Source organism: Lissotriton vulgaris, chromosome 2_2, assembly GCF_964263255.1.
Source record: "Lissotriton vulgaris chromosome 2_2, aLisVul1.2, whole genome shotgun sequence".
Taxonomy (NCBI): Eukaryota; Metazoa; Chordata; class Amphibia; order Caudata; family Salamandridae; genus Lissotriton; species Lissotriton vulgaris.
In genome coordinates this window covers 21,392,383-21,418,933 of record NC_141688.1, presented here as the reverse complement: position 1 = coordinate 21,418,933, position 26,551 = coordinate 21,392,383, and the positions used below count along the sequence as shown (strand labels likewise).

The window sequence follows — 26,551 nt, the reverse complement described above, 5'->3', positions numbered from 1 at the left end:
TTACCTTATCCAAACATTAAAAATAAAACATGCTTTTACAATTCATGTATTTACAACGAATTTCGTTGTAAATGTATGCGTGGTTAAAGCATATAAAATGTAATGCCATGCGTTATAATGGCATTGCGGAGTCATGGTACTTTCATAATGAAAGTATGCAGAGTGATGGTCTGTGGAAAGAAAGTTGCGGAATAATGGGTGTTCACCCTCCTCCGGTAAGTACATTGGTGGCACGGCCGCCCACATCTCCAGCAACATACTCATATTTTTTCACCACCGATTTGAAAAATGCACAGTTTCTCTCATTGATGGCCAGCACCGACATACACTTTTAGACACACCTTCCGCCACAGGTTCTAGAATTGCGAACTTTAGAGCTGGGGAGCTACGTTCGAATCTCGGCATCAGGTCGACATCCTGTGATTGCAGGCAAATTGCTTTGTCTCCCCGTGCCTACCACAAATTAATGTGTTCTTCTGTAATGTAAATTGTGCTCATGCCATGTTGTCGAGTTCGCGCTATAGAATATTGCAAGGAAAAATAAAGTAGGGAAACTCGAGTTCACACACTACTAAATGCGCACTCTTAAGTGCATCAGCAGTGCACTGTGAATCGGAGCGTTTCACAGGCCTGTCACAGATAAGAAATGCTATCAAAACGAAATCCTACAAAACAAAAATTCACCTGGCCGGCAGCAATTCATACCCGGACAACGTCGGGACGGGCTGCTAGTATATATATATATATATATATATATATATATATATATATATATATATATATATATATACATATACATATACATATACATATACATCCTGTGAGCTCGGAGCCAGGACTTGCAGTAGTTACCGTGAGTAATCATGGAAATTAAATAATTGGCAGTGTTTGCAATTTTGCATGAAGTTGGTGTCATTATGGAATCGCCTGCCAACATTGGAATGGAATCTTTTCATAAATCAACTTGTTTGCTGCCAGCAAAGGAGGTGAACTTTTAATATCAGTATCAATAAAGACTGCTGATTCAAAACGGAAATAGCTTTATTATATTACATTTATACAAGTGTTTGCTGATAAAGAGGAATATGCCTTTAATGACAAAATGACATAGTGTAAAGCAACACCTGTGGGCAGTATTTAAAAGTTCAAGAGTGCAAATTTAAAACATGCTTATTCAGGTTGGGAAAGGCTGCCAAGAGAGCGAAACGCGTTCCTGGTATCTTTGAGTACTTACTGCCAAATAAAAGAAAATGTTTCTTGCTTGAGTTTGGGCTCGGTCTGAATGGGAGTGGAGGTGTATTTGATATTAAAGAGGCATGCCTGGCATTCTCCTCTGACCTGCACTACCGGCGTTCTGCATGCAGCCAAAGTTTCGAGCCCCCTTGGCCCTTGATCACATGAATATATATATCTGTGAGCAAGGGCGGATGCCCGAAACGCGTCAGATTTAGTTGGACTCAGCTTGTAAATAAACTTTGTGCCTTCAAACATGTTGGATTCGTGTGGTTTCCTTGGGTCGTTCCGACGGAGCTTTTGGAGACTGCTGTTGATATATACATATATATATATATATATATACACACAAAGTTCACAGAGTACCCACGTGCAGCACGCACTCCCAGCCGGCTCTCTCCAGGTAAGGGAAGGAGATGGGTACAACCTGTGTCAGCAGAGCCTGACGCGTTTCGGGCATCCGCCCTTCATCTGAGGCTTCTCTGCTCCGAAAAAGACTGCCAACACTAGGATTACCGATAATAGTCCCATATTTATTGCATCATCACCTGCTAGTTGCATACATCCATTGCAAAGTATTCTTGGATCTGCAGTCCTTATACAATATAACCCAAGTGGGCTGATGGCAGTCGTTTTCAGTAAATATTACAAATCACGGGTGTCTCCCACAAGTTCTTCCCTGTTCAAATGTTAAGCCTGGCTGCTCCACTCCGCCGATAAGCGTACCAGCAGAGGAGCCGCTTTGTATGCGGTGGTGCGTGCCCCGACCAGGTCGACCGTCAAATATACAAAGTTCACAGAGCACCCACGTGCAGCACGCACTCCCAGCGGCTCTCTCCAGGTAAGGGAAGGAGACAGGTACAACCTGCGTCAACAGAGCCTGACGCGTTTCGGGCATCCGCCCTTCATCTGAGGCTTCTCTGCTCCGAAAAAGACTGCCAACACTAGGATTGCCGATAATATTCCCATATTCATTGCATCGTCACCTGCTAGTTGCATACATCCATTGCAAAGTATTCTGGGATCTGCAGTCCTTATACAATATAACCCAAGTGGGCTGATGGCAGTCGTTTTCAGTAAATATTACAAATCACGGGTGTCTCGCACAAGTTCTTCCCTGTTCAAATCTTAAGCCTGGCTGCTCCACTCCGCCGATAAGCGTACCAGCAGAGGAGCCGCTTCGTATGCGGTGGTGCCTGCCCCGGCCGGGTCGACCGTCAAATATACAAAGTTCACAGAGCACCCAGGTGCCGCACGCACTCCCAGCGGCTCTCTCCAGGTAAGGGAAGGAGACGGGTACAACGTGCGTCAGCAGAGCCTGACGCGTTTCGGGCATCCGCCCTTCATCTGAAGCTTCTCTGCTCCGAAAAAGACTGCCAACACTAGGATTGCCGATAATAGTCCCATATTTATTGCATCATCACCTCATAGTTGCATACATCCATTGCAAAGTATTCTGGGATCTGCAGTCCTTATACAATATAACCCAGGTGGGCTGATGGCAGTCGTTTTCAGTAAATATTACAAATCACGGGTGTCTCGCACAAGTTCTTCCCTGTTCAAATCTTAAGCCTGGCTGCTCCACTCCGCCGATAGGCATACCAGCAGAGGAGCCGCTTTGTATGCGGTGCTGCGTGCCCCAGCCGGGTCGACCGTCAAATATACAAAGTTCACAGAGCACCCATGTGCAGCACACACTCCCAGCCGGCTCTCTCCAGGTAAGGGAAGGAGACGGGTACAACCTGCGTCAGCAGAGCCTGACGCGTTTCGGGCATCCGCCCTTCATCTGAGGCTTCTCTGCTCCGAAAAAGACTGCCAACACTAGGATTGCCGATAATAGTCCCATATTTATTGCATCATCACCTCATAGTTGCATACATCCATTGCAAAGTATTCTGGGATCTGGAGTCCTTATATAATATAACCCAATATATATATCTGATCCAACGGCTGCCCCGTCCAACAAACACCAGCTCTGACTCCAACTTTCAGTTCAACTTAATGGAAGCAAAGCGCATGCCCCGAAGTTGGGAGATCATCAGCTATCTAACCTCCTATACGCAGACGATTTAGTACTCATCAGTTGGACACCCACCCATAGGATTACAACGCCTGCTGGACATTACATCTCAATACTCAGATACTAACAACTAACCATCAACCAAGACAAAACAAAAGCCATGTGTATAAATTACCGGAAAATAAAAACAAAATACAACTGGTACTTGGCAAAATGAAAGCTTGAAGTCGTACAAGACTACAAATATCTGGGGGTTATGATCGATAGCAAAGGCAATTACAAAGCACAATTTGAGGCAATAAAAAAGAGGGGATTAATGACAGCAGTAGCACTAAGAGACCTGAAGAACATAACAGCGGGCCCTAGCTTCCTCCCTCTGACCAAGGTGATACTGGCCAAACTCATACCATCTATCACCTATGGAAGTGAAGCCATGAGAGGGAGGGACGCGGAAACATTAAATGGCACCATCGCGAGAGCGCTAAGAATTATATACGGGTTGCCTAGATACACATCTGCGGCGCAAATGAGGCTGGAATTCGGGATATAAAAACAGGAGCTAGCCAGAAAAGTAGCCTTTGTTAAAACCCGGTTCAAGATCAAAATAGGGCAGCCAGAAACGTTAAATTTCTACTTGTGGAGAGAAGTAGAAATGAAAGAAACTTGCCCAGCCAGATATTTCTTGGACACTGCACTGGACCAGTTGAGGTTACGGCAACTCTGGGCAACGTCTGGGACTATGGCAAGCTTCAAGAAAATAACATTGTTAAAAAAGAGTCTATCTTACAAGACAAAGCGGCCTTGACTGAACGTTCGCATGGCTGGCTCACTATACAATACTACAGTAAAGCGACTCCTCAAGCTTACCTCCTCTCTAACTTCTCCAGAACCACCAAAGAGAAGTTTCTGAAATCTCGGTTAGGTCTGTTATCGACAGTATACCATCTGCCCCCTTGGCTGCGCCCTCCAAAGCCAACAATGTGCCGTTTTTGTGGGGAAGGAGAGGAGGACATATTCCACATTATAACTATTTGCCATGAGCTGATGCAGGAGCGCCGGCTACTACTCAGACCCATTGTTATATTTAGCCTGTCTCTTTTCTGTCTGTGGGTTTTCATTGTCACCCACATGATGTCACCATTAGAACCTTTGGTGACATCATGGAGTGTTGATGGCTTAGCCTGGTCTCAACTGGCAGTTGGCACCAGGCAGGCTGATTGACAAGGTGTCACTCCTGGTGGGTCTCTTATTTTACCATCTTAAAGACTTGACCATAAATCTATCTTGAATAAAACAACCTAAGTTATACCCGGCTCCAGACTTCTATTTACAACATTTTTGGCGACGTTTGGAGAAGCATATAATAACTTACACCATGCAAGGACGATGTAGAAGTAAGCAACTTAAAAGTAAAGAAACTGGAACTTCTGAAAATAAGCCTACAGTGTGCAAGAAACAGAAAGCGAAGAGTCTGGGTATTTAGAAGAAAAGAAGATTATTACTGTATCTGCTGAAACGGGTAAAACAGAAAAGATGCACCTGGGTAAGATTCACCAGTGTCCATAGTAATCTGGACGGCCTGCAAACCCAGGGTGTTGGTGTGCTTGGAATTAATGTTGTGACATAGTTGGCAAAAATCGTTGGTGTTGAAAATGCAGCAATCAAGGAAAGGAAGGGTTTAATGCAGTGTTACATCTGCTCAGGAATTGCGTGACAAAAGTGACTGTGAGATTATTTAACCAGTAATTCGGCATGCATTCAACACTGTAAGGACAGATTATTATCGAGCGTCTGGGGGAGTGTTAAATTGGTAAAGAAGCTGTTATCAGTACTTTGGAGCTATGCAAGAGTATGCAGAACAGCGATTTAAATTTTGGAAGCTGTTAAGACTGTCACATTAACACAAAAAAATAGCGAATGTCTTGAAGCAGCTCACTCTATTATTCACGGGAAAAGCAACACAATTTTAACAGCGCAAAGCGAAATGCGCAACAAGTGATTAACCGTCACCTTCATGTTTAAAAAAGAGAAGTGCGCGAGGAACGTGAGGAGCATACCTTCGTCTTTCAGCTCCTTGTGACGTTGTGATGTCTTCTTGTGCTGCACTGGCACGTTTGAGAGCGGCGGCGTGCCCAGAGCCACCCGGTGCAACGCAGGATGCGTGCCGCCATCTTGGGCCGATATCGTATTGTGGAGGAGCCTTGTAGGGAGCATCACCATAGTAACGTGATTTTGTGAGATGTACGAGACTTTCTTTTTGGTGAAATTGCTGCTGAGAGTAGTGGCAGATGGTGCCCTTTTCTTTTTAAGCGACATAGAAGCGCGAAGAGTGGAGGCTGCAAGGGGTTCACTGAAAAGGTACTGTCAAACTCTACTACTACGCGGGGAAACGCTACTGGCACTTGGAGAACAGTAACACTACTGGCACTTGGAGATCAGTAATACTACTCGGGTGAGAGACCGCTCACCGGAGCACAAGACTTTCTCTTGCATTACTATGCTGGTCATTGTGATGTTTGTCGCGTGGTTCGTGTAGGGTTAATGGTGAATCTGTTTTTTGGGGTGGTGAGTGCCTGTGCAAGTTTGTTTTTTTTTCACGTGTGGTGAATGGCAAGTTTGTGGTGAGTGACGAAATATTGTGTTTTTGGGGAGGCCTAGTTGGTTATAATTCAGAGTGTTACCCTGTTGCATTTTTGCTTTATATTTTTAGATGGAGGCTATATTTGAAGTTCACAGGGTGAGGTGCTTGGGACTATATGTGTCCTAGTTAAGTGTTTTCTTTTTAATTTAAGAGTGGTGAGTACCCCATTAGAAAATTGGGGGCGGAGCAATGGCTACTCCAAGGTGAATTCACGGGGAGAGTTGCACCCCCGTTACGGTGTAGAGTGTTTTTTTTTTGTTTAAAATTTAAGAGTGGTGAGTACCCCATTAGAAAATTAGGGGCGGAGCAATGGTTACTCCAAGGTGGTTCACGGGGAGAGTTGTACCCCGTTATGGTGTAGAGTGTTTTTTTAAAGATTTACGGGTGGTGAGTATCCCATGAGAAATTTGGGGGCGGAGCAATGGTTACTCCAAGGTGGTTCACGGGGAGAGAAGTACTCCGTTACAGAGCAAAGTAGGCTCCAATTTGTGTTCATGTTTCCCAAGGAAAGGGGATGGGACTTGGGACTAGTTGTATTTTGATTTGTTATTACCTTTGGGGCTTGTTACTGATTACCTGAAGATGTAAATGATATCTTAATGCTCTAGCTTTAGTATATGTTGTGTACGTTTATCTCAATGGTTTGTTTTAGAATGCACTGTGTACTTTTACGTGGATGTGTACACTGAAACTAACTCTACTTATTTGTATTTCATTCTTTTTTGATTTCCCTAAAGAAAGGAGATGTGTTATATTTAGCCTGTCTCTTTTCTGTCTGTGGGTTTTCATTGTCACCCACATGATGTCACCACTAGAACCTTTGGTGACATCATGGAGTGTTGATGGCTTAGCCTGGTCTCAACTGGCAGTTGGCACCAGGCAGGCTGAGTGACAAGGAGGTCACTCCTGGTGGGTCTCTTTTATCTTACCATCTTAAAGACTTGACCTGAAATCTATCTTGAATAAAACATTATACCCGGCTCCAGACTTCTATTTACAACACCCATTTAAAACAAAAACCAAATACGGTCGTGCAGACAAGCGGTGCTTGCAAGCTTCTCTGGCCAAGACACTCAACTAAGCTGCTGTCTGGTAAAGTTTTTAGCTGCAGCTGACCTACGTTTTTTAAAAAGTGCACACAACCGTAATAGTGTTTTAAGCACATAATGTCAAGCTTTTTTGCACACCTAAGCCTCAAAGGAAGCCATCGAAAAGCTAACTATGTGACATACTTTGCACAGACCAATGGAAGTTGAGGCAGCACTATACACTTTAAATCGGCGCCTCTCGGCCTGTCATCATTCCGCAGCCAAGACTTTAAAAAGTGGGGTAATTCTATCTCACGGACTGTTACTAATATTTGCCGACCGAAATTAAGAAACAAGATTATGGATCACCAAGGCCGGGGTGTGGATTTTCTTCGTAATCTTAACGTGTGTTTTTAACTATGGCCATTAGCCTTTTTTTAAAACTGAGGTTTTACTGTTTATAAGAGAGGGTCGATTATTGCAATGGTTTTAATTAACTGCACAATAAACTTATTTACTTACTTATTTACCAACTTCCAGGTCAGTTTTAAAAATGCATATTTATTTGGCTAAAACAATTGGCATCATACAGTACTTCTGTTTACAATGCCGGACCAACGCATTTTGGTGAATTGCCTTCCACTGGGTCACTGTGGGTTCGACATTGCATACCTTATATTCAATCAATCAATCAATCAACCAAAGACATTTATAACGTGCACTACTCACCCGGAGGGTCTCAAGGCGCTTGGGGGGGGGGGTCCGCTACTGCTCGAACAGCCAGGTCTTGAGCTTCTTCCTGAAGGAGAGGTGGTCTTGGGTCAGGCGTAGGTCGGGAGGGAGTTCCAGGTCTTGGCGGCCAGGTGGAAAAAGGACCTTCCTTCTGTTGTCGCTCTTCGGATGCGGGGGACGGCGGCGAGGGCGTGACTGGTCGATCGGAGATGGCGTTTGGGAGCGTAGAAGTTGAGGCGGCTGTTGAGGGAACTCGGGCCTTGGTTGTGTAGGGCTTTGTGTGCGTGGGTGAGGAGCCGGAAGGTAATTCTCTTGTTGACCGGGAGCCAGTGCAGGTCTCTCAGGTGTCTGGAGATGTGGCTGTGTCTGGGGATGTCGAGGATGAGTCTCGCTGAGGCGTTCTGGATCCGCTGGAGTCTCTTCTGGAGCTTGGCGGCGGTGCCGGCGAAGAGGGCGTTGCCGTAGTCCAGACGGCTGGTGACGAGGGCCTGGGTGACCGTCTTCCTGGTCTCGGTGAGCATCCACCGGAAGATCTTACGTAGCATGCGCAGGATGTTGAAACAAGATGAGGAGACGGCGTTGACTTGTCTGGTCATGGAGAGGGAGGAGTCCAGGATGAAGCACAGGTTGCGTGCGTGGTCTGTCGGTTTGGGTGCGGTGCCCAGGGCGGGGGGACAACAGGAGTCGTCCCAGGTGGAGGGCGAGGAGCCCAGGATGAGGACTTCCGTCTTGTCTGAGTTCAGTTTCAAGCGGCTGGTCGTCATCCACTCGGCTACGTCTTTCATCCCTTGGTGTAGGTTTGCTCTGGCGGTGGCGGGGTCTTTGGTGAGGGAGAGGATCAGCTTTGTGTCGTCGGCGTAGGAGATGATGTTGAGGTTGTGTTGGCGTGCGATGGCCGCAGGGCCATTGCCTGTCCCTTTTCCATGATAACAACCCTTGGTGGCCACTAGAGCGATACATTTCTTTGATTTTTTTGGGCCAAAATTCCCTGCCATTAGTGATTCACTTCATCACATTGAAAGGAAATCTTATTGCATTTATGTTTTTATATTTCTAAACAACGTGGCATTTTTTCTCTTCCTTCTTTTTTCCTCATTTCTTTCCGTTTTCATTTTTATCATTTTATATACTTCTAGTCTGTTTTCCAAAAATCTGTTTTAAAAATACATTTATTTTCCATTCTTTATCTTGTCTGATCTAAAAAGTTTTTTTAAAAAATATTAGGAGAACAATTCGAAATAAAGTTTTAATGTGATCATCAAAGTAAAAGTTTACAATAAGTAATGCAACTGTATAATTTTTGTATCATGTCAATGTAAATCCCACAGTCAAGTAATTTACTTGCAAAGGTGACATTTTAAATCATACACTTCTCTTTCTGCTTCACTTGTACTTAGCTATGATAATTTTGACTCATTTTCACTGTCCTCTCTTTTGCTGACATATTTGTTTTCTATACTTCAACATTTTTCTATCTCCAACAGCTGTATAATTATAGTTAGTTGGATGCGATTTTAGATATACAAAACCAACCAGGGTTTGGGTAAAGTGCCTGTATTGTGTCATGCACAGTCCAAGGAGCATCATTTTTACAGTATGCAAATGGAAAGGCAGGATACGTTTACGTTTTGACTAATACAGTCTCAGCGCCAATAGTTTGGTGGATGAAACCTACTGAAGATGTTCTCACCTAAGGGAGCTAAGATATAGTTAACATTTACATGAAAAGCTGTTTACCATCAAGGAAAGCATAATAGTGAATCCCGGCCCTGAGTATATTTATAAATCATAAAGGTGCATTTTGCCTCCTCGAATGACATTCGGAAATGTCATTCGAGGCTTTTTCGATGCTTTACCCACCTCGTGTCGGAAGAGGTGCAGAAATGAAGGCGCTCTAGATGACATTCTGGTTCATGTGGAGATTCTTATCGAATATAATCACACGGCATCAACAGTGCTCAGCATTCTGAAAGGCGGAGTGAGTGCATAGATTTGGGAAAGGTGTATTCTGAAAGACCGAGAGAGTGCCTTTAGTTTGGAACAGTGAATTCTGCAATTAAGTTGGGAAAGGAGTATTGTGATAGAGTGGGTGCATAAGTCAGGAAAGTTGTATTCTGAAAGAGAGGGGGGGCATCGAGTCGGCAAAGATGTATTCTGCAAGACAGAGTGGGTACATAAGTCAGGAAAGGTGTATTCTGAAAGACAGACTGGGTGTATTAAGTCGGGAAAGGTGTATTCTGAAAGAGAGGGGGGGCATCGAGTCGGGAAAGATGTGTTCTGCAAGACAGAGTGGGTGCATTAAGTTGGGAAAGGTGTATTGTGATAGAGTGGGTACATATGTCAGGAAAGGTGTATTCTGAAAGACAGACAGGGTGTATTAAGTCGGGAAAGGTGTATTTTGAAAGAGAGGGGGGCATCGAGTCGGGAAAGATGTATTCTGCAAGACAGAGTGGGTGTATTAAGTTGGGAAAGGTGTATTTTGAAAGAGTGGGGGGTGCATGGTCAGAAAAGATGTATTCAGAAAGACAGAGTGGGTGCATTGAGTAGGGAAAGAGGTATTGTTCAGTGAAAGAGTTGAGTACTTTCCCCATGTAATAGCTGAGAAAATTGTTAAACCTAAGTCTAGTCTGGTCTCTGCTGTAAGTGATACATCACAAGCCATAGGCAGGTAAGCTTCATTTAAGAGGGTGCTTTGAAAGCTAAGCTAACATTTTAACTGAATTTAACACCATATTATGACTTTGGCAGTGCGGGAGCGAGCCGCCAGTGCCCCGTTACGCCAAAGCTATAATTAGACCTCGTGCCGGATTCCGACTGGAATCCAGGTCAAGTGGTCCTGCGGCAGCTGGTCCACAGTGGTGCCTGTTTAAAGGCTCGTAGGAGAGCCGTAACAGACACCACAATGGGAACGCCATAGCGCATTCCTTCATGGCATGGACTGTCGAGTTCATGCCCTGCGGGTACTGGGGGTGCATGCAGACAGGAGGGCACACCATGTGTCCCACTGCATTCATCCCCTCATGCAGAGGTGAAAGGGGGCCCTTTTCTTTATTTCCTCTCCACCTCACTTTTCATGGCCGGCTCCTCCCCATGAAAACCGTGGTGGAGAGGAAACTCATAAATATGCTGGCGGGTCCGCAAGCATATTGCACCCTCAAGACTGCCACAAAACTACCAGGGATCTTTGATCCCTGGCGGTTGCGGTGGTAACAAGGTGATCTGACCACCCAAGTTGTAATGGGGCAGTCGGACTGGGGGTGCCCGCACTACCACCGTGGCCTGCTATAGTCATAATAAGGCTGTTAGCCTGCAGAGAATTGCTTAACTATGGAGTGGAGTTAACAAGGTATAAGCAGCAGTAAAATAGTTTTGAAAGTGTGGAACAAAAGATTTTTTCAGCTCCATCCCTACAACCATTTAATTCTTTCTTGCCATGCATTATAACTATATATGCATGAGCCTGTGGCCTTAGAGATGTTGGAAGACAAATGGTTGGCATTTTCAGGCACACCGTTACTTTTGGGCCAGGCTCATCTGAACTGAACTACTTCGTACATGGGCAACTAAGCATTATCATTGTAGACCGCAAACCTCTGCTACCCATATTGGCATAAGTAGAACGATGAACATACACTTGGAATCTCTAAACGCTTGAATATCAGTTTCAGGCTAATATGATAAAAAAAAGTTTGTTCATGGATTTTGGAAAGCAAGGAAAGATTTGTCCAGTGAGTGTGCTTTATTACACAGGAGTGACAAGTTGGTCCTGCCTGGTAACTTCTGTTCATTATTAACAGAGAGAAAGGTCCTGGTGGCTGGGAATGGATGCAGAAATGGAAATGGTGGTGAGCCATGTGTCTTTGTCACCTGATAGACAAGAGTTTAAGTATGAATGTAGAACCACAGACTTCTGTACATCCACCTGAAGTGCCATGGAATGTATTTACTAGAGATTTTATGGTTTCTTCCACATTCCTCTGCTAGCAAATGTGCTGCCATTACCATGACTATTAATTTACCCAATGGTTGGAAATATGGTTATTGGAAAAACCTAAAACAAAAGAGGTGATAACATTTGTAAGAGATGTTCTTGGCTGGAAAAGCTGTTCCTCAAAAAGGGTTAGTAACTACTATGAGTCTTCAAGTAAGACAAATTCTTAAGATAGCAGGCATCAGACCCTGTCGCACAGAACTGATGGTCAACATCACCAGAGATGCTCCTGCTCAGAATAACCCATAGCCCCAACCCTCGAAGCCATGTTTCCAATGTTGAGGCCAGAGAAAATGAGGAGGTCCGAAAATTTGTGTTAATTTGCACAGCTGGCCGGAGATGAAAAGTATTTAAAAATCTGAAGCTCTTAACTTTACTATTGGAGATGCATCAATGATTAATTTGCAACACTGACCCTCTTCACTAGCTTTAAACAAACCTACGCTGACTCACCCTTCACTGCATCAAGGTTTAATATTGTACAGTGGTGACCCCCAAACCATCATTCACAAAGATTCACCATCCCTAGTTAGCAAGATGTATTCATCACTGTGCCACACAAGGCACACTTCGGTGGTTCATCACATCAATCACCGCTTAAGTGCTGCCAATACAGCCACACCATCTCCCTCACCTTCAAAAACCTAGACTACCAACCTCCACTGGTCTGTAGCAGCCCAGACACCCTCATGGTGCTGGAAAATAAGAGTATAGAGAGTATTTCCTTTTTGTGAACATAACCTCCTATCTGTCAGACCAACACTGGCCCTACCTATCACACAATTATATATGTGCAATATGAGGGAAAATTGAATGCATTTCTCCCAAACTAGAGGTATTAATCTTGACAGCTATTACTGCCCAAAAGGGGAAAATAAACACACAGTTTCTATTCTACACCATGGAGGTTGCATCAAGGATCCAGACCTCCAAAAAGGCCAAATCGACCACCCCTCTGAGCATGATCACCTGTTGTACCAAGCTTGTATCCATTTCACAACGTAGATTACAAATCACAAACATCTTTAAGAATGGAAAGACAAATGGCCTGATGATACCTAACTCCGAAGTCAGTATGGTGAAGAAAGCCTACAGCATGCTGGTGGCTATGTTAAAGGGTGCAACACCCTAAGACTAATGTCAAACTACTGTATTGTATTGTATTGTAATGGTTTTTGTAGAGCGCGGTTGCTGCCCGTGGGCGTCCAAGCGCTGAGCTGACCAGAATGTGACGGAAGAGGTGCTTATGGTACAGTGGGTTTGTCAAACAGCCATGTTTTTAAGTCCTTACGGAATGAAAAGAGATTTGAGTTGGACCGGAGAGAAAGGGGAAGGTCGTTCCAGAGTCTGGCGGTGTTCAGCGAGAACATTCTTCCCCCTGCTCTGGCTCGCTTTATTCTCGGAATGACGGCAAGGAAGGCCTCCTTTGATCGTAGGTTCCTGTTGGGATGGTAGGGGGTGACAAGGTTTCTGTTGATCGCTGGGCTTGTGTTCCAGAAGGAGCGGTGCGCTAGGCATAGTGCCTTAAAAGCTATCCTCTGCCTCACTGGCAACCAGTGGAGCGTTTTTAGGGCAGGTTTAGCAGACTGAGTGCGCGGAATTTGTAGCAAGGCACGCGCTGCACAGTTTTGGACAACCTGTAGTTTTCGAAGTGTAAACTCAGGTGCCCCCATGTACAGGGCGTTGTTCGAGTCAAGGCGAGACTGAATTAGCCCTTGGACCGCAACTTTTTTGGCTTCTAGCGGCAGCAGCGGAAGAACCTTCCTCAAGGTTCTCAGAAGGCCGAAGCATGTGGCAGATAATTTTGTAGCCTGGATGGAAAAGGAGAGTTTGTTATCCAACCACACTCCCAGGCTCTTCACGCTCTCCTTTGGGGTAGGAGGGGGACCCAGTGCATTGGGCCACAGAGAGGTGAATGGTACTGGCGAAGGTGGGCCTAGGAGCATGAGCTCCGTTTTGTCTCCATTTAATTTAAGGGAGGAGTTGGTCATCCATCCCTTTATGTCCTCTAGGCAGTGTAACAGATCGGCTGGGGAGTGCTTGCTGTTCTCGGTGGCCAGTGAGACCACCAGCTGAGTGTCGTCGGCGTAAGATACGATTTTAATGCCATATGGTTCGACGACACTTGCCAGCGGCCTCATGTAGACGTTAAACAGCACAGGGCTCAGGGAGGAGCCCTGTGGAACTCCGCAGCTCAGGGGTTTGCTAGAGGATACTGTTGCACCGTCGAAGATCTGGAACGACCTCCCAGACAGGAAGGACCCAAACCACCTTAAAGCGTCACCCGAAACTCCGATGTTATGGAGACGGTCTAGCAAGGTGGCGTAGCTGACCGTATCGAATGCGGCACTTAGATCAAGGAGGATCACTGCCACTGATCCTCCCTGGTCCAAAATCCTTCTCGTGTCTTCGGTGACTGCTAATAAGGCGGTTTCAGTCCCATGTTGTGGTCTAAAACCCGTCTGGGATGTGTGCAACAGCGAGTGATCCTCCAGGAACTGTACCAGCTGTGCATTTATGTGCTTCTCTAGCACTTTGCTCGTCCAGGGAAGGAGTGAAATGGGACGGTAATTTGACAGGTCGTTTGGGTCTAGGCTAGGTTTCTTTAGCAATGCCCGTACCATGGCCTGTTTCCAGGCTGTGGGGACAGAGCATGCAGAGATGGACGAGTTCAAGAGGTCCAAGATTACAGGCAGGGTGGCTTCGCTTGCCTGCATCAGGATATCTGGAGGGGCGGGGTCACGGGGAGATCCTGATTTGACCGTACGGGCCACTTTACTTAAGGTGTCGAGGTCAAGAGGGAGAAAGTGCTCGAGCGATGGTTGGCCTGGCCGGGGAGGTGGTCTAATGAGAGATGGTTTGCACGTTTCCGGGGGAGTGGCTACAGATGGGAAGGTGGAATAGATTTTTAGGACTTTGTTATAGAAAAAATCTGCAAGCTCATTGCATTGCTCCTGGGATTTAATAGGGGGGGGGGCCGTGGTGGCGCTGGAGCATTGTTTTATGATTTGGAAGATTTCCCTGGGTTTTGACTTCGCTTCCATTATTTTCTCAGAGAAATAGGTAGCCTGAGCTGCTCTAATCCCTTCTTTATATATCTTAATGGCCTCTTTGTAGGAGGTCTTCTTTTCTGGGAGGAAATCTAGGCGCCAGGCTCTCTCTCTTTGTCTGCAAGTGCGTTTAAGTTGTTTTAAAGAGTCAGAAAACCAGGGGGCAGATCCGTGAAGTCTTTTGACGGAAGATTTTCGCATCGGTAGAGTGGAGTCTAGTGAGCAGGTGATCCAGTCTCTGTAGATGTCATTTCCCACATTGGGATCCGGGCAGGGTGTGGGGCGGGTAGAGTCTAGTTGGGACAGCCAGGATACCAGCGGGAGTTTTGACCAATTCCTCTTGATGGTCACTTGGGGGGGTGCTTGGGGATTTTTGTGAATAGCCCACGAGAAGGGGATCAGAAAGTGGTCTGACCACGGAAGGGGAGAGGGTTGATCGACCGTTAGGTCTGGGCAATTACTAAAAATAGGGTCTAGCAAATTGCCTTTTTCGTGGGTCGGAGCCGCCACTAGCTGGGTGAGTTGGAGGGCCTCCAAATCTTCTAGTAGGTCCTGGGCGATGTGATCAGCAGAGGAATTAAAATGAAGATTGAGGTCCCCCAAAATCGTGTGGTTGGCTGATGTAAGGATTCTTTGTGCAATGATTTCTGGCAGGGACCTGTGGAACAGTTTTGTAGGTTCCGGGGGGCGGTAGATCAGGGTACCTGAGAAAGAGTTGTTAGCATCGAACTCTAAGCAGAAAGCTGCGCTTTCACAGTCAGGGATGTTGTCTGCCGAGAAGCGGCATTGGTACTGGTTTTTCAGAATTATCGCCAGTCCTCCGCCTCTGCCGGCCGGTCTATCTACTCTGAGGATGTGGTAGCCTGTAGGAAGTGCTCGCACCACGTCTGGGTCGGAATGGGCAGTGAGCCATGTTTCTGTCAGGAAGATTGCATCAGGTTTTTTCTCCTCGAGCAATATGGCTATCTCCGTGTGGTGTTTCGGTAGGGAGCGGCAGTTTAGTGCCAGCAAATGGAATACTTGTGCTTTAGCCGATGGAATAATGCGGAAGGGGTGCTTGCAACCCTGACATGAACCGGGTAGTTCGGTGGGGTATATATATGAGGGCAATGGGGAGTACAATTCCTACCTATTTTGTGTAGGGCCGCCGTCCTGTAGATGCACATTTGTAGAGCGATGGGGCGTGGCCTCTGGTGGGCGTATCCGGCGAGCGCGCCTGCTCTAATGGCGGCCGCTTTGTTGTGCTGGGTGGCGCTACAGCGTATGCACCGCTGAGTGCTTCAGGGGGGTGATATGGCGAATCAATAGTATATCTAAAAACAGATTGCAAGTGACACCACACAGGTTAAAAGTCTTGGATTAGCCAAGAGTTTCCGTTCTCGTACCTCCAGCCCCGGCTTCCGCCTCAGGGCTGGGTCAGCTGGTCTATCGTTGCGCTGTGGAGCAGCGTTTTATACTCAAAGGGGGCGTGGCCTCTGGTGGGCGTGTCCGGCGAGCGCGCCTGCTCTAATGGCGGCCGCTTTGTTGTGCTGGGTGGCGCTACAGCGTATGCACCGCTGAGTGCTTCAGGGGGGTGATATGGCGAATCAATAGTATATCTAAAAACAGATTGCAAGTGACACCACACAGGTTAAAAGTCTTGGATTAGCCAAGAGTTTCCGTTCTCGTACCTCCAGCCCCGGCTTCCGCCTCAGGGCTGGGTCAGCTGGACTGGAGAGTAGCTTGCTCCGAGCAATTACACAAGCCCAAGCAGAACTGCAAAACAGAGCTTAAACCACTACTAATGCCAACCCAGGGCTTCCAACGACCTCAAATAATGAGATTCTAACCGATCTACACATCAATGAGAGAAAAACAACTTGTCCCACCCTCAAGCGCTTTCAAACTCAGCCAGGTCAAAAAGACCAGCATGCCTAGCAGAAGTCAACCTGCATGCATCCCTTTGGCTTCTCACTACCCATCACCTCTTACTGACTAGAGAGCCATGTTTTGAAGGTGTGAATGACACAGCCTCATCAATTACAGAGATGGTGTCTGAGAATGAAGTTAATGTCTCCCAATTTCCTCGTCTAGATTCTATTATAGACAAAGTAACCAATGAAAGGTTTATACTCAAAAATGCAACTAATATTTCTGACTTCATTGAAGACAACACCACCAATATGATGACAGTTAAAGCAGTGCTCGCAGCACTGTTGTAAGTCTCAAACAGAAACAGACCACTCCACCAGATGTCTGAGCACAGGAGTCTGACTGCTGTCTTCAGGTCATCTGATACACAAACCTTCTGATCCTCCCATCATCACAACATCCCATGAACCAGCATGCACAGCCCACAAACCTTCAGCAAGTGTGTTCTAGTCCAAGAATCTGAAATCAAGATTATCATATTATTGTTTAAGTATTTCTTCCGCCCATACAACATGTGTCCCACACAAGGCCTTAACATGACCACCCTACTTTGATCACCATCAACACATCACTTCCCACGAATTAAGTCCCTCACAAAAACGATTATGCTATCATAATTCTTTTCCCCAAAAACACTGAACGCTAACTGTAATATTAAGCCTAAATACTGATCTATACATTGGAAATGCAGCTAGAGTTTTCATAGCACAGCAGGCAGTCCATTTTGAGAAATGTCTTCCATCCTATCTTTGGTCTTGTCTGGGGGATAAAATTCATGATTCGAATGGCAGAGGACAGCCATCATGCTCATGACATGAGTTTACCCATCGCCGCTTCTTTTCATGTGGCTTATTCCATGAGCCTACCACCATTACCAATCCCAAACATATAAAACATAGGTGTCCTGTTTTACAATGACCTCTCCTTCATCCCTTAAGTGAATACATTCACCAAGAACATTTTCTCAGTTACACGTTACGCTGCTTTTCTTGCTGGAGTGCGATCCTTTATGGACTAATGTTTCAGCATTTACAGGAGCTCCCGAGAAGTCAAATGGCGAATTTCAAAGAATCGAGAACCAGGCGCCCAACTCATATTTGATACATTACCCCTAACCTATTGGCCCATCCAGCAGCTCATATTTACAGAGATCTCCCTGCACAAAAAGCTTCTATCACTACCATCAAACAGTGAGCATAACGTTGGTAACCATTAACCTATTTGACATCGCCTTGCCTGGGCCCAATAGATTCCATGTACAAGGAACAATACTCTGGAATTGCAGCTCAAGGAGTATTTCTTAAAGTTCTGTGAGGTACGTATTGTATTGTATTGTATTGTATGGCATATTTATATAGCGCAAAACTGTCACCCAAAGGGTATCCTGGCGCTTTGACTTTGACCAGCCATACGTGATGTTATAGTGCCCCGATCTTTACGCTATCCTGAGGAAAAGGTATGTTTTTAATCCTTTTTTAAAGGAGGAAAGATCCTCCTTACTTCTCAAGGGCAAGGGTAAAACATTCCACAGTTTAGCTGCGGCGAATCTGAAGGAGCGTCCGGCCATCAGAGACCTCACAATTTTAGGAATTACCACCAAACAGGCTGATGAAGAGCGAAGGGGTCTGGTGGGAGTATACCAGGAAAACATTGCCTGCAGCGGAGACGGACCCTGACCATGAAGGGCCCTAAAAACTAGACATAATGCTTTAAAATCAATGCGCTGGGCGATTGGCATCCGATGGAGGTCCATAAGCGCCAAGGAAGAAGAATCAAGACGCCGTCTAGAGAGAGCCAGCTTAGCAACCATATTCTGCACTCACTGCAATTTACCCACTAGGATAGCTGGCGCACCCAGAAGTAGCGCGTTGCAGTAGTCAAGCTTGCTTAAGATGATACTACGCACTACCTCTGGGCGGGCATGAACCGGGAGAAAAGAGAGAATCTTCCGCAATGTTCGGAGCAGCATCATACACGTGGCCACAGTTTTATTGACAAACGCGTCTAGCTGTAAGTGAGTGTACGTGTCATTAAACTAGGTAAATCGACCTCAGTACCCTTGCATCCTTTATTCCCTTCCACTGTTTTGACCAAGGGTTAAAAAAAACTGAAGCTGACCCTAGATATTCTGGGCTCCCACACTCAAGACTTTTCCAGCACCAACGAGGCATCCCAGTATTCAGAGTTCAGACAGCAAATCCGTGGTTGGGCAAAATGACAGGAAATTTGTATCTTTACTTGCCATTTTCACTATTCTTCCCAGCCCCACTTTTGTAACACCCTGAAAAAAAAGAAATATGGTATACAGCACTTATTGTTATTGTTATTGTTATTTTTGATTTGTAGCGCGCTCAATCGCCTACAGGCCTCTAAGCGCTCGGGAATCGATGGTAAACAACAACTTTGACAGTACAGGGGGCAGCCACTAACCTAAGTGGCTCACAGAGCTCTCCTGAACAACACCGTTTTCAGCCCCTTTCTGAAACGTAGGAGGTTTCCTTCCTTACGTAGTGGCTCACTTAAAGAAAATAATGTTCCATTATTTTGCTGGGAACTATTAGACTTTTCATCATTCAATGCTAAATACACAAAGGAAACAGGAAAGTTCATAACCAGGTTTATTTACTCTGTAGGAAGAAAGATGAGATCAAAAGTGAATGATAGCTGCCCTCGCCTTGTCGTTGGGTCAGTTAGGTGTGGCTCACAAAGTTTCCGAGGGTTAGCATCTGGCAAGTAGATTTCCCTAATGACTTACCTGTGATGCTGTCTCTCTCCTGAGCTCCACTTTGGCCCTCAGTTGCTCTTCCAGGTGAGTTACACTGGCCACCTGCCTCCTCACCTCTGCTTCGAGCAGGGCCTTCTGCATCATGTAGTCCTCCTGGAAATGCTCCAGGTGTATCTGTAATGAGCGTAATAAAAATAGGTGACTGGACTGCATTGGGCGTAGCTTGGTCAGTAAGGCTGGGGGGAGTGGGCTACAGATGTTCCGACAATGATGCTGGCATATCATGTTAATCACTATATGGGAAGCAGTGCATGGGGGGCCCTTAAGAGCCAGTGGAAAGAGCAAGAAGTGTGGATTGTGAGGAGTACATAATACACAGTATTCTGTAAGATAACCATGTTTTAAGACCTTCAGAGATGAGTGAGTGTGTGTGTTTTTTGTCTGAGCATTTAAAAATCCCAGGTGAAATCGAACAGACATCTTAACATACCCAACTGAAACCTCCTGTGCCCAACTATGTATTAAATAGTACATGTATTAGGGTGGTGTAACACCCCAAACATCCGTCCATTGGGCTGGTTGGCAGGCTATGGGACTTCAATTCAAATGCCCATAATCCATAATGACCACGTCAATCCTGACACAATACAATGTGAAAAATGTGGGTAAAAGACCTTAAGTGAGGCCTAAGCCCCAAAGAGAAAGGAGAAAACGAAAAGATCAGAAAGTAGGCAAAAGGATAAACCCACAGCAAGTGTGGTATATATGTATATATCTTAATCACTAAGTACATGGGTACGTGATCCATATACATATCACTAAGTACATGGGTACGTGATCCATATACTGGTGCTCACAGCATAGAAATAACATACAGCAATGAAGTTCTCATCACAAGGGTAGACAATGTACGAACTGTGGCTCTGAGGACAAGGATATATTATGGACACACAGTGGTGTTATAAGCAAATATTATAAGATGCAGGCATTCTGAAGCTTTCAGTACACGGCTATGCAGTGTATACAATATGGATCTCTCTGCCTTACGGTCAGTGGCGGCTTCTGGCATTCGTTAGTGATGGGGTGGGGGGAATACAAACAAATTGGAATATAATTAAAATAAATAACATTTAACTTACCTGCCACACCTACAACGCTTCTCTTATGCTTGGAATACTGTTCCCAGCATGAGAGAAGTGCTAGGATAAGTATGAGTGGCCTGATTTGCTGCTCGAACAGTAACTGGGAGTCTGTGGTGTTTCTCTAACCCAGCTGTGCAAAACAGCCGGGTTGGAGAAACCTAAGGGAGCATGACTGTTTGGCCGGCTCAACTGACATGCACACTTATAAGTGCCCACTACCTCTGCCATTGCTGTCACGGCGGATTGCCTGGCCACGCCCCCCTCTAACCACCCGCGTCTGCGCCGATCAGATAGGCAAATAAAATGATAACAAAATGCTTTTATTTTTTATTTTTAGCAGGGGGGCGGTGCTCCTCCGCCATTATGGAGGAGCCGCCCCTTTATAGGGTGCCCTGCCCACCATGGACGTCTCTCCCATTTATAGTATACAATGGAATGCAATTTACACACTCTGGTGCTCTCAGCAAATGGACAAGAGATACACACACCATGGAGTTCCTGGCATATGGTTATGGGATGGAAACGTCAATGGATGGTCTGCAGAAGAGTGTCTGATGTGTACACCTTGGAACATGAGATTGAGATGAATACATTGTGCAGCTTTTGGCACAGAGTCATGTTAGTTGCCACTGTGTACCTCTTAGCCCATGAGAATGTCAGGTGCACAGCACATACATGAAGGATATTCAATGGAGCTCCCAGCACTTGGGTAAAATATGCACACACCATTGAGCTATTGGCAAATGAGATGTACACACTGCAGTGCTCTGTATACAATAGTGCACCCTACACAAACCATGGAGATTTCAGTATATGAATATAAGATGTGACCAACACTATGCCATAAAATGCATATTGCCATAGAGCTCTTATCACATGCATATAAGAGGGACCCATTGTAGAGATTTCAGTCTCTCTATAAACATGTGAACAACTGCTACCATCTACGCTTGTCAAAGATTTTCACTAAGTTACACCTGGCGAGACAGCTGCTAAAGGACCAAGGTTGATTTTTGTTGTATTGTCCTCTTGCTAGTGGGTCTGACAATGGCAGCTTATTTGGAATTTGTTTTCAGATTTAGTCTGACACTCCTGATGACCATATCATCCAAGTAACCAGTCAACAAACTTTCAAGAGATTTAAATTACTGACAAGCTTTGCACATATGAAGAAGGTCTTAAATTCACTAATTAAGTTAGGAGCCTGAAATGTCTCATTTGAGGCGGCGACTTCGTAATGCACCATTTCTGGTCCATAGATTTGTACACAGTCTCTGGTCACCATCTAGGTTTAGCTTTGTCTGAGCTTTGTTCCTAGGGACTAAGACTGTCATCAGCCTGCCAATGTAAAGCAGGCTTTAAAAAGACCAGCTAGGACCATGAAACAACTCTCTGATGGTCTGAACCTTATACAGCTCCTGACCAGGGGACTGGGCGCGGACTCTACTCATCATCTGAAATGTGCTGTCTCAGTAGCCTCGTGTTGGCGTTTGCACTAGAGACAAATCTACTCCATCAAGGTGTTCATTCTTCCAGCGCTATACCAGACCCAATCAATGGCCTCAACAAGGGATCAAGTTAGGGCATGGATCAAGCGTTCAGGAGTTCAAAACGAAAGCGAGTCTACTCTTAAAGTATCCCTTGGACCGGTTGCACATCACACGCCATACACCATGTTAAAAATCTACAATGCTTCTATCACCGCCTTTGAAGACTTAAAGGTCAACCATCAAAGGTGCAGTCCTTTGTTGGGTCTCCAAATTATTTACCAATTACAAGCATCTAACTCGATTAGGCTCTGCTTCTGATCTCATTTCCATCTCCGGTGTGTCCCACAAAGTTCCTTTTTAGCCCAGTCTTAAAACTTATTTTCAAGGCGGCAGATGATAGTCTCCAATAGGCAGCTGATATCTAGCCATACTTACAAATGTCATAATTTCAAGACATCTGAACACTGAAAAACGGCCTAACAGACCCTAGTAGCAGATGTCCCATTAGTTTCTGACAGTGAATCCAGAAAAAAACAAAACCTTTTCAGCACAGTTCTCATGACATCCAATGTCATGTCCCTGATATCTGAATTTCAGTTAATTAGATTCTCACTTTCACCTACACAGGCTTTTGGCTGAGCACTCACTTAATGAACAATGTCTTCCCATATTGAGCATACAGTCACTGCTGTCAGATCGATACTGCAGTGTATGAAAACATTACAACTCTCCTTGCCTTCGGGCTTAATGTATATTGTGGCGAGTAAAGATTGCTACTTTGATTGGAATAAACAAGGCCAACATTGAGCCCCTGGAAACCATTCTTCACTCCATGGTCAGACAAGTCGCTGATGCAAGAAAACTCGAACATATCACTCTAGTGCTCAGGACCCTGGAGGCTAATATCAAGTTTAAACAAAAATGTATTGCTGATTGTTTATGCTCTGGCAGTCGACACATAGGTCAGATGGGAGCAGAGGACTCAGTCCCCTCTCTAGAGGACCATCAAAGGGATATGGAAATGGTGAACGTAAGATACTTTTTTAAATGTATGACATAACCATATGTGCTCGGTGTGTGAAGGATATCTAGATGGGAACGTGATACACATAAAATGCAGCTCCTATGACATAAGTACCTGGTCTCTCTGGTGCTTCAGAAACATGCACTTCCTGCTTTGCGAGAAATACACACCTTGGTGCTTTCCAGCTGGGCCTTGAACTGCTGGCACTCCAGTCCTTTCAGCTCATTCTGCTTCAGCAGCTCTTTCAGGCGCGTGTCTTTAGACTGGACGTCTGAGGAGGGACAACAGTGGGTGTCAGCGAGAGAAGTACATCATGGGTTCCCAATTCCACCCTCAGCGGGGAAGAGCATTCACTACAACAACCACCACCAGGGTCTATGCCTGAGCACAACAAACGAACAAGGGGCTGTGCTCAACTTCCCAAGCTTTGTTTCATGAGAAAGTGTCGTGTCTTGATTACTCCTCATAAGTAAGGCGCACCTAATCAGGAGTAAGACACTAATTATTTAAGAACAAGCTTTGTAAATAGGATCCCATGTGTTTACAACTTACAGTAAAACGAATCATTGCATTCTTTTTTACCTCCATTTATTCCTTTTTTCAGAAAACACATACTCATAAGATAGCGGAGTGGTCAACTTTAATGCAGCAACTAATATCAGTGGTGTTTGGTTATGCACATAAATGGTGGGTTGACATAAATACAATAAAAAAATATACATACAAATAAACATGAACATTTAAGTATGGAAAAAAATGTTCACTTCCCTAGGCCTGCTGCAGATCCTCTATGTTCTCCAGTCCCCGGCTCCAGACTCCTCTGAGCACGAGGTCCCACAGCTCCCACAGTTCCTCATCCAATCCAGAAGCAGCTCTCATGCTGCATGAGTGAAGTGTCCGGAGTGGCTGGAGCAGGCTGACTCAGCGCTCCGAAGTGCACTGAAGGTCTTTGCCTGCTCTCCAACCAGGCTGTCTAATACAGCTGGGTTGGATAGTTTGAATTGCGCATATCGGTTTGGCCATAGCAAGGGATCAAGCCATTCCGACATGCGCACTTCAAAGTGTAAGGGCTACTCGTCATTACTGCCAATCAGCAGCAATGATGCACTGGCCCCGCCCTGCCCTCTCTTCGGCAGAAAGCGGGAAAAATAAAATGATAATAAAATCCTTTCATTACCATTTTATTTTTCCAGCTTTCTACTCAGCAGTGTGTGGGGGGGGCTAGGATCGGGTCACACCTGGATCCTACATGATGGACGATATTAACTCATACAGGCCCGGCTGGAATGGAGGAAGAGGGGTGTGGTTGGGGTGTTGTGTGTGTTAATTTGTTGCGAGGACAGCGAGGTGAATGGCATCGATATAATCAAATGGTTTGCATTCTCCATTTAGGAACAGCATTGAAGTGTTTGTTGATCATTACTTAATAAGAAATGTTGTTGCAAAAAGGACCTCACCAGCAAAATGCAAGGCTTGGAGTTTGCTTTCTCTGAGGGAGTACAAAAATAAAGACAGAAGGTAAATTCCAGCCGTGGTCGAACCGGGTGAACAAAGGCATTTTATATTTTACTAGTAGTCTGGCTGCAAGCCATTCTTTTTACGTCTAACAATGCTAAACTCATTATCTGGACATCTACTGTTGTGTTAAGTTCTCACTCCCAAAACAAGTAACTATGCCAATTCATTCATGCCATATATAGGTTTTCTTCAAAGACGGTTGTTTTAACGGTTTTGACTCCAAGACCTTTGCTGAGCTGCAAATACTTACAACTTAAATAACATTAATTTCTATAGCTCCTTAAAGCTCAAAGTGGCACTGAGCAAACACAAAAGAACAAACTACCCGGACCTTATCAATCTGCTAATGAAGCTATCCACACAGCCACACCCTGCAGCTAGAATATATAAAATACTAAATTCCCACAGTTTTAACAAAAAGCTAACCCTAAAGATCCAAAATAATTGGCAGTGTCTTCCCCAAATGAATCTTTTTAAGTAATATCTCAAATATCTCAAAAATTCATGGAATTATATTTGGAAAAAGTCCTTGAAAAACAAAATATATCCCATCTTATTTGACAGCCAACTATGGGCACCTGATAAACTGGTCCCATTGAATCCGAGTTGTGTTGGAACTGTCGCGACTCTCCAGGTTCCGTTGAAAATATGTTATTCAACTGTAAGATAGTTACACCGTTCTGGAGAGAAACTGAGAAAACTATAACAAAAGGTATTTCATAGGAATATCTCCCGCATCCGTACACCGAATCATTAAGCCTGTGGTCCTGCTCACCTACCCAGCGGCCTCCTTCTTCTCGAGTCGCTGCTGACTACAGGGATGAAAGGATATTATGTGAATGGAAATCACAGCAGAATGCATCTCATCATACCTGGTGGGCTCGGGTCTGGTGCCCTAGAAGTGCGAACAACTCAGCGTTCAACAAGAGCTTCCATCCCCACTCATCACACAAGCTCTGGAGCAAGTTAGAGTCAGTCATTCATTCAATAGGTGAAACCACCATTTTGTCATGCTGCTCACATGGCTCAGTCACAAAGGGACAGAATTTCTCCAGCACACCTTCTCTTACACAGGGCTTTAAGTGGGGAGTCTCTTTAAGGGGCGTGGCCAATGTATTTAGGGCGTGGCTTAAAACACGTAAGCTAAAAATCCCGTGCTTAGCATAGAGTGCCACCTGACTTGTATGTATTTTGCTGGTTCAATCATTTTATCCCAGATATATGATAAAACAAGGAACATCACACCTACAACTAGTCAGGACTATTGGCTTTATCAGCGGTTGTTAGTTGCACAAGATAAATAAGCAGCAACTATGGCTTGTATATAATATTGAAAAGGCTTCCACTTAAAGCTCTAGTGACACCACGACAGTGCTGCTGCTCCTGAGTTTCAAAAAGAAAAGGGAAATCCAGAGAGAAAATGACTCTCTTTAAAGGATTTCCCTTCCTCTACAACGCTCACCCAGCATGACGTCATGCCGAAACTTTCCACTAGTGAGAAGCATGGGCATCCGCAGAAATTTTTCCAGGGGGGGGCTAACCTGGCAAATGAAGGGGCGTAACTAATGTTAATCAAAAGGGGCAGGGCAGACAATCAGGCCAAGCTGAGAAAAGAAAGTGGTGAATTCTGCATTTGAAACTGGACAACAATTACAGCACACATAAATCCTAAAATTACCCCCCTGGCCCTTTAAAACTCATACATTCCCTGATCCCTAAAATTAGCCCCATGGCTTCCCATAACCCATACCCGCCCTGACCCCTAAAATTGTCCCCCTGGCACCCAAAAACCCATACCTGCCCTGAACCCGAAAATGTCCCCCCTTGCACCCCAAAACCCATACCCACCCTGAACCCTAAAATTACGCCCCCGGTATCCCAAAACCCATACCCACCATGAGCCCTAAAATTATCCCCCTGGCACCCAAAACCCGTACCCACCCTGAACCCTAAAATTACCCCTGCCCCCCCAAAACCATATCCTCCTTGAACCCTAAAATTATCCCCCTGGCCACTTAAAACCCATACCCGCATTGCACCCTAAAA

General features: G+C 45.2%; 1 protein-coding gene across 1 annotated transcript in view; it reads right to left on the bottom strand.

Moving 5' to 3' along the window:
* The window catches only part of LOC147728953 (uncharacterized), a 291,189-nt gene that overhangs the window by 163,529 nt on the left and 101,109 nt on the right, over positions 1–26,551 (bottom strand). Inside the window, exons 9-10 of the mRNA XM_086959204.1 lie at positions 23,158–23,258; positions 19,362–19,505 (exon numbers count right to left, since the gene is read on the bottom strand). Of these exons, the coding sequence (XP_086815330.1) occupies positions 19,362–19,505; positions 23,158–23,258 (245 nt within the window). The remainder of the gene's footprint in view (positions 1–19,361; positions 19,506–23,157; positions 23,259–26,551) is intronic.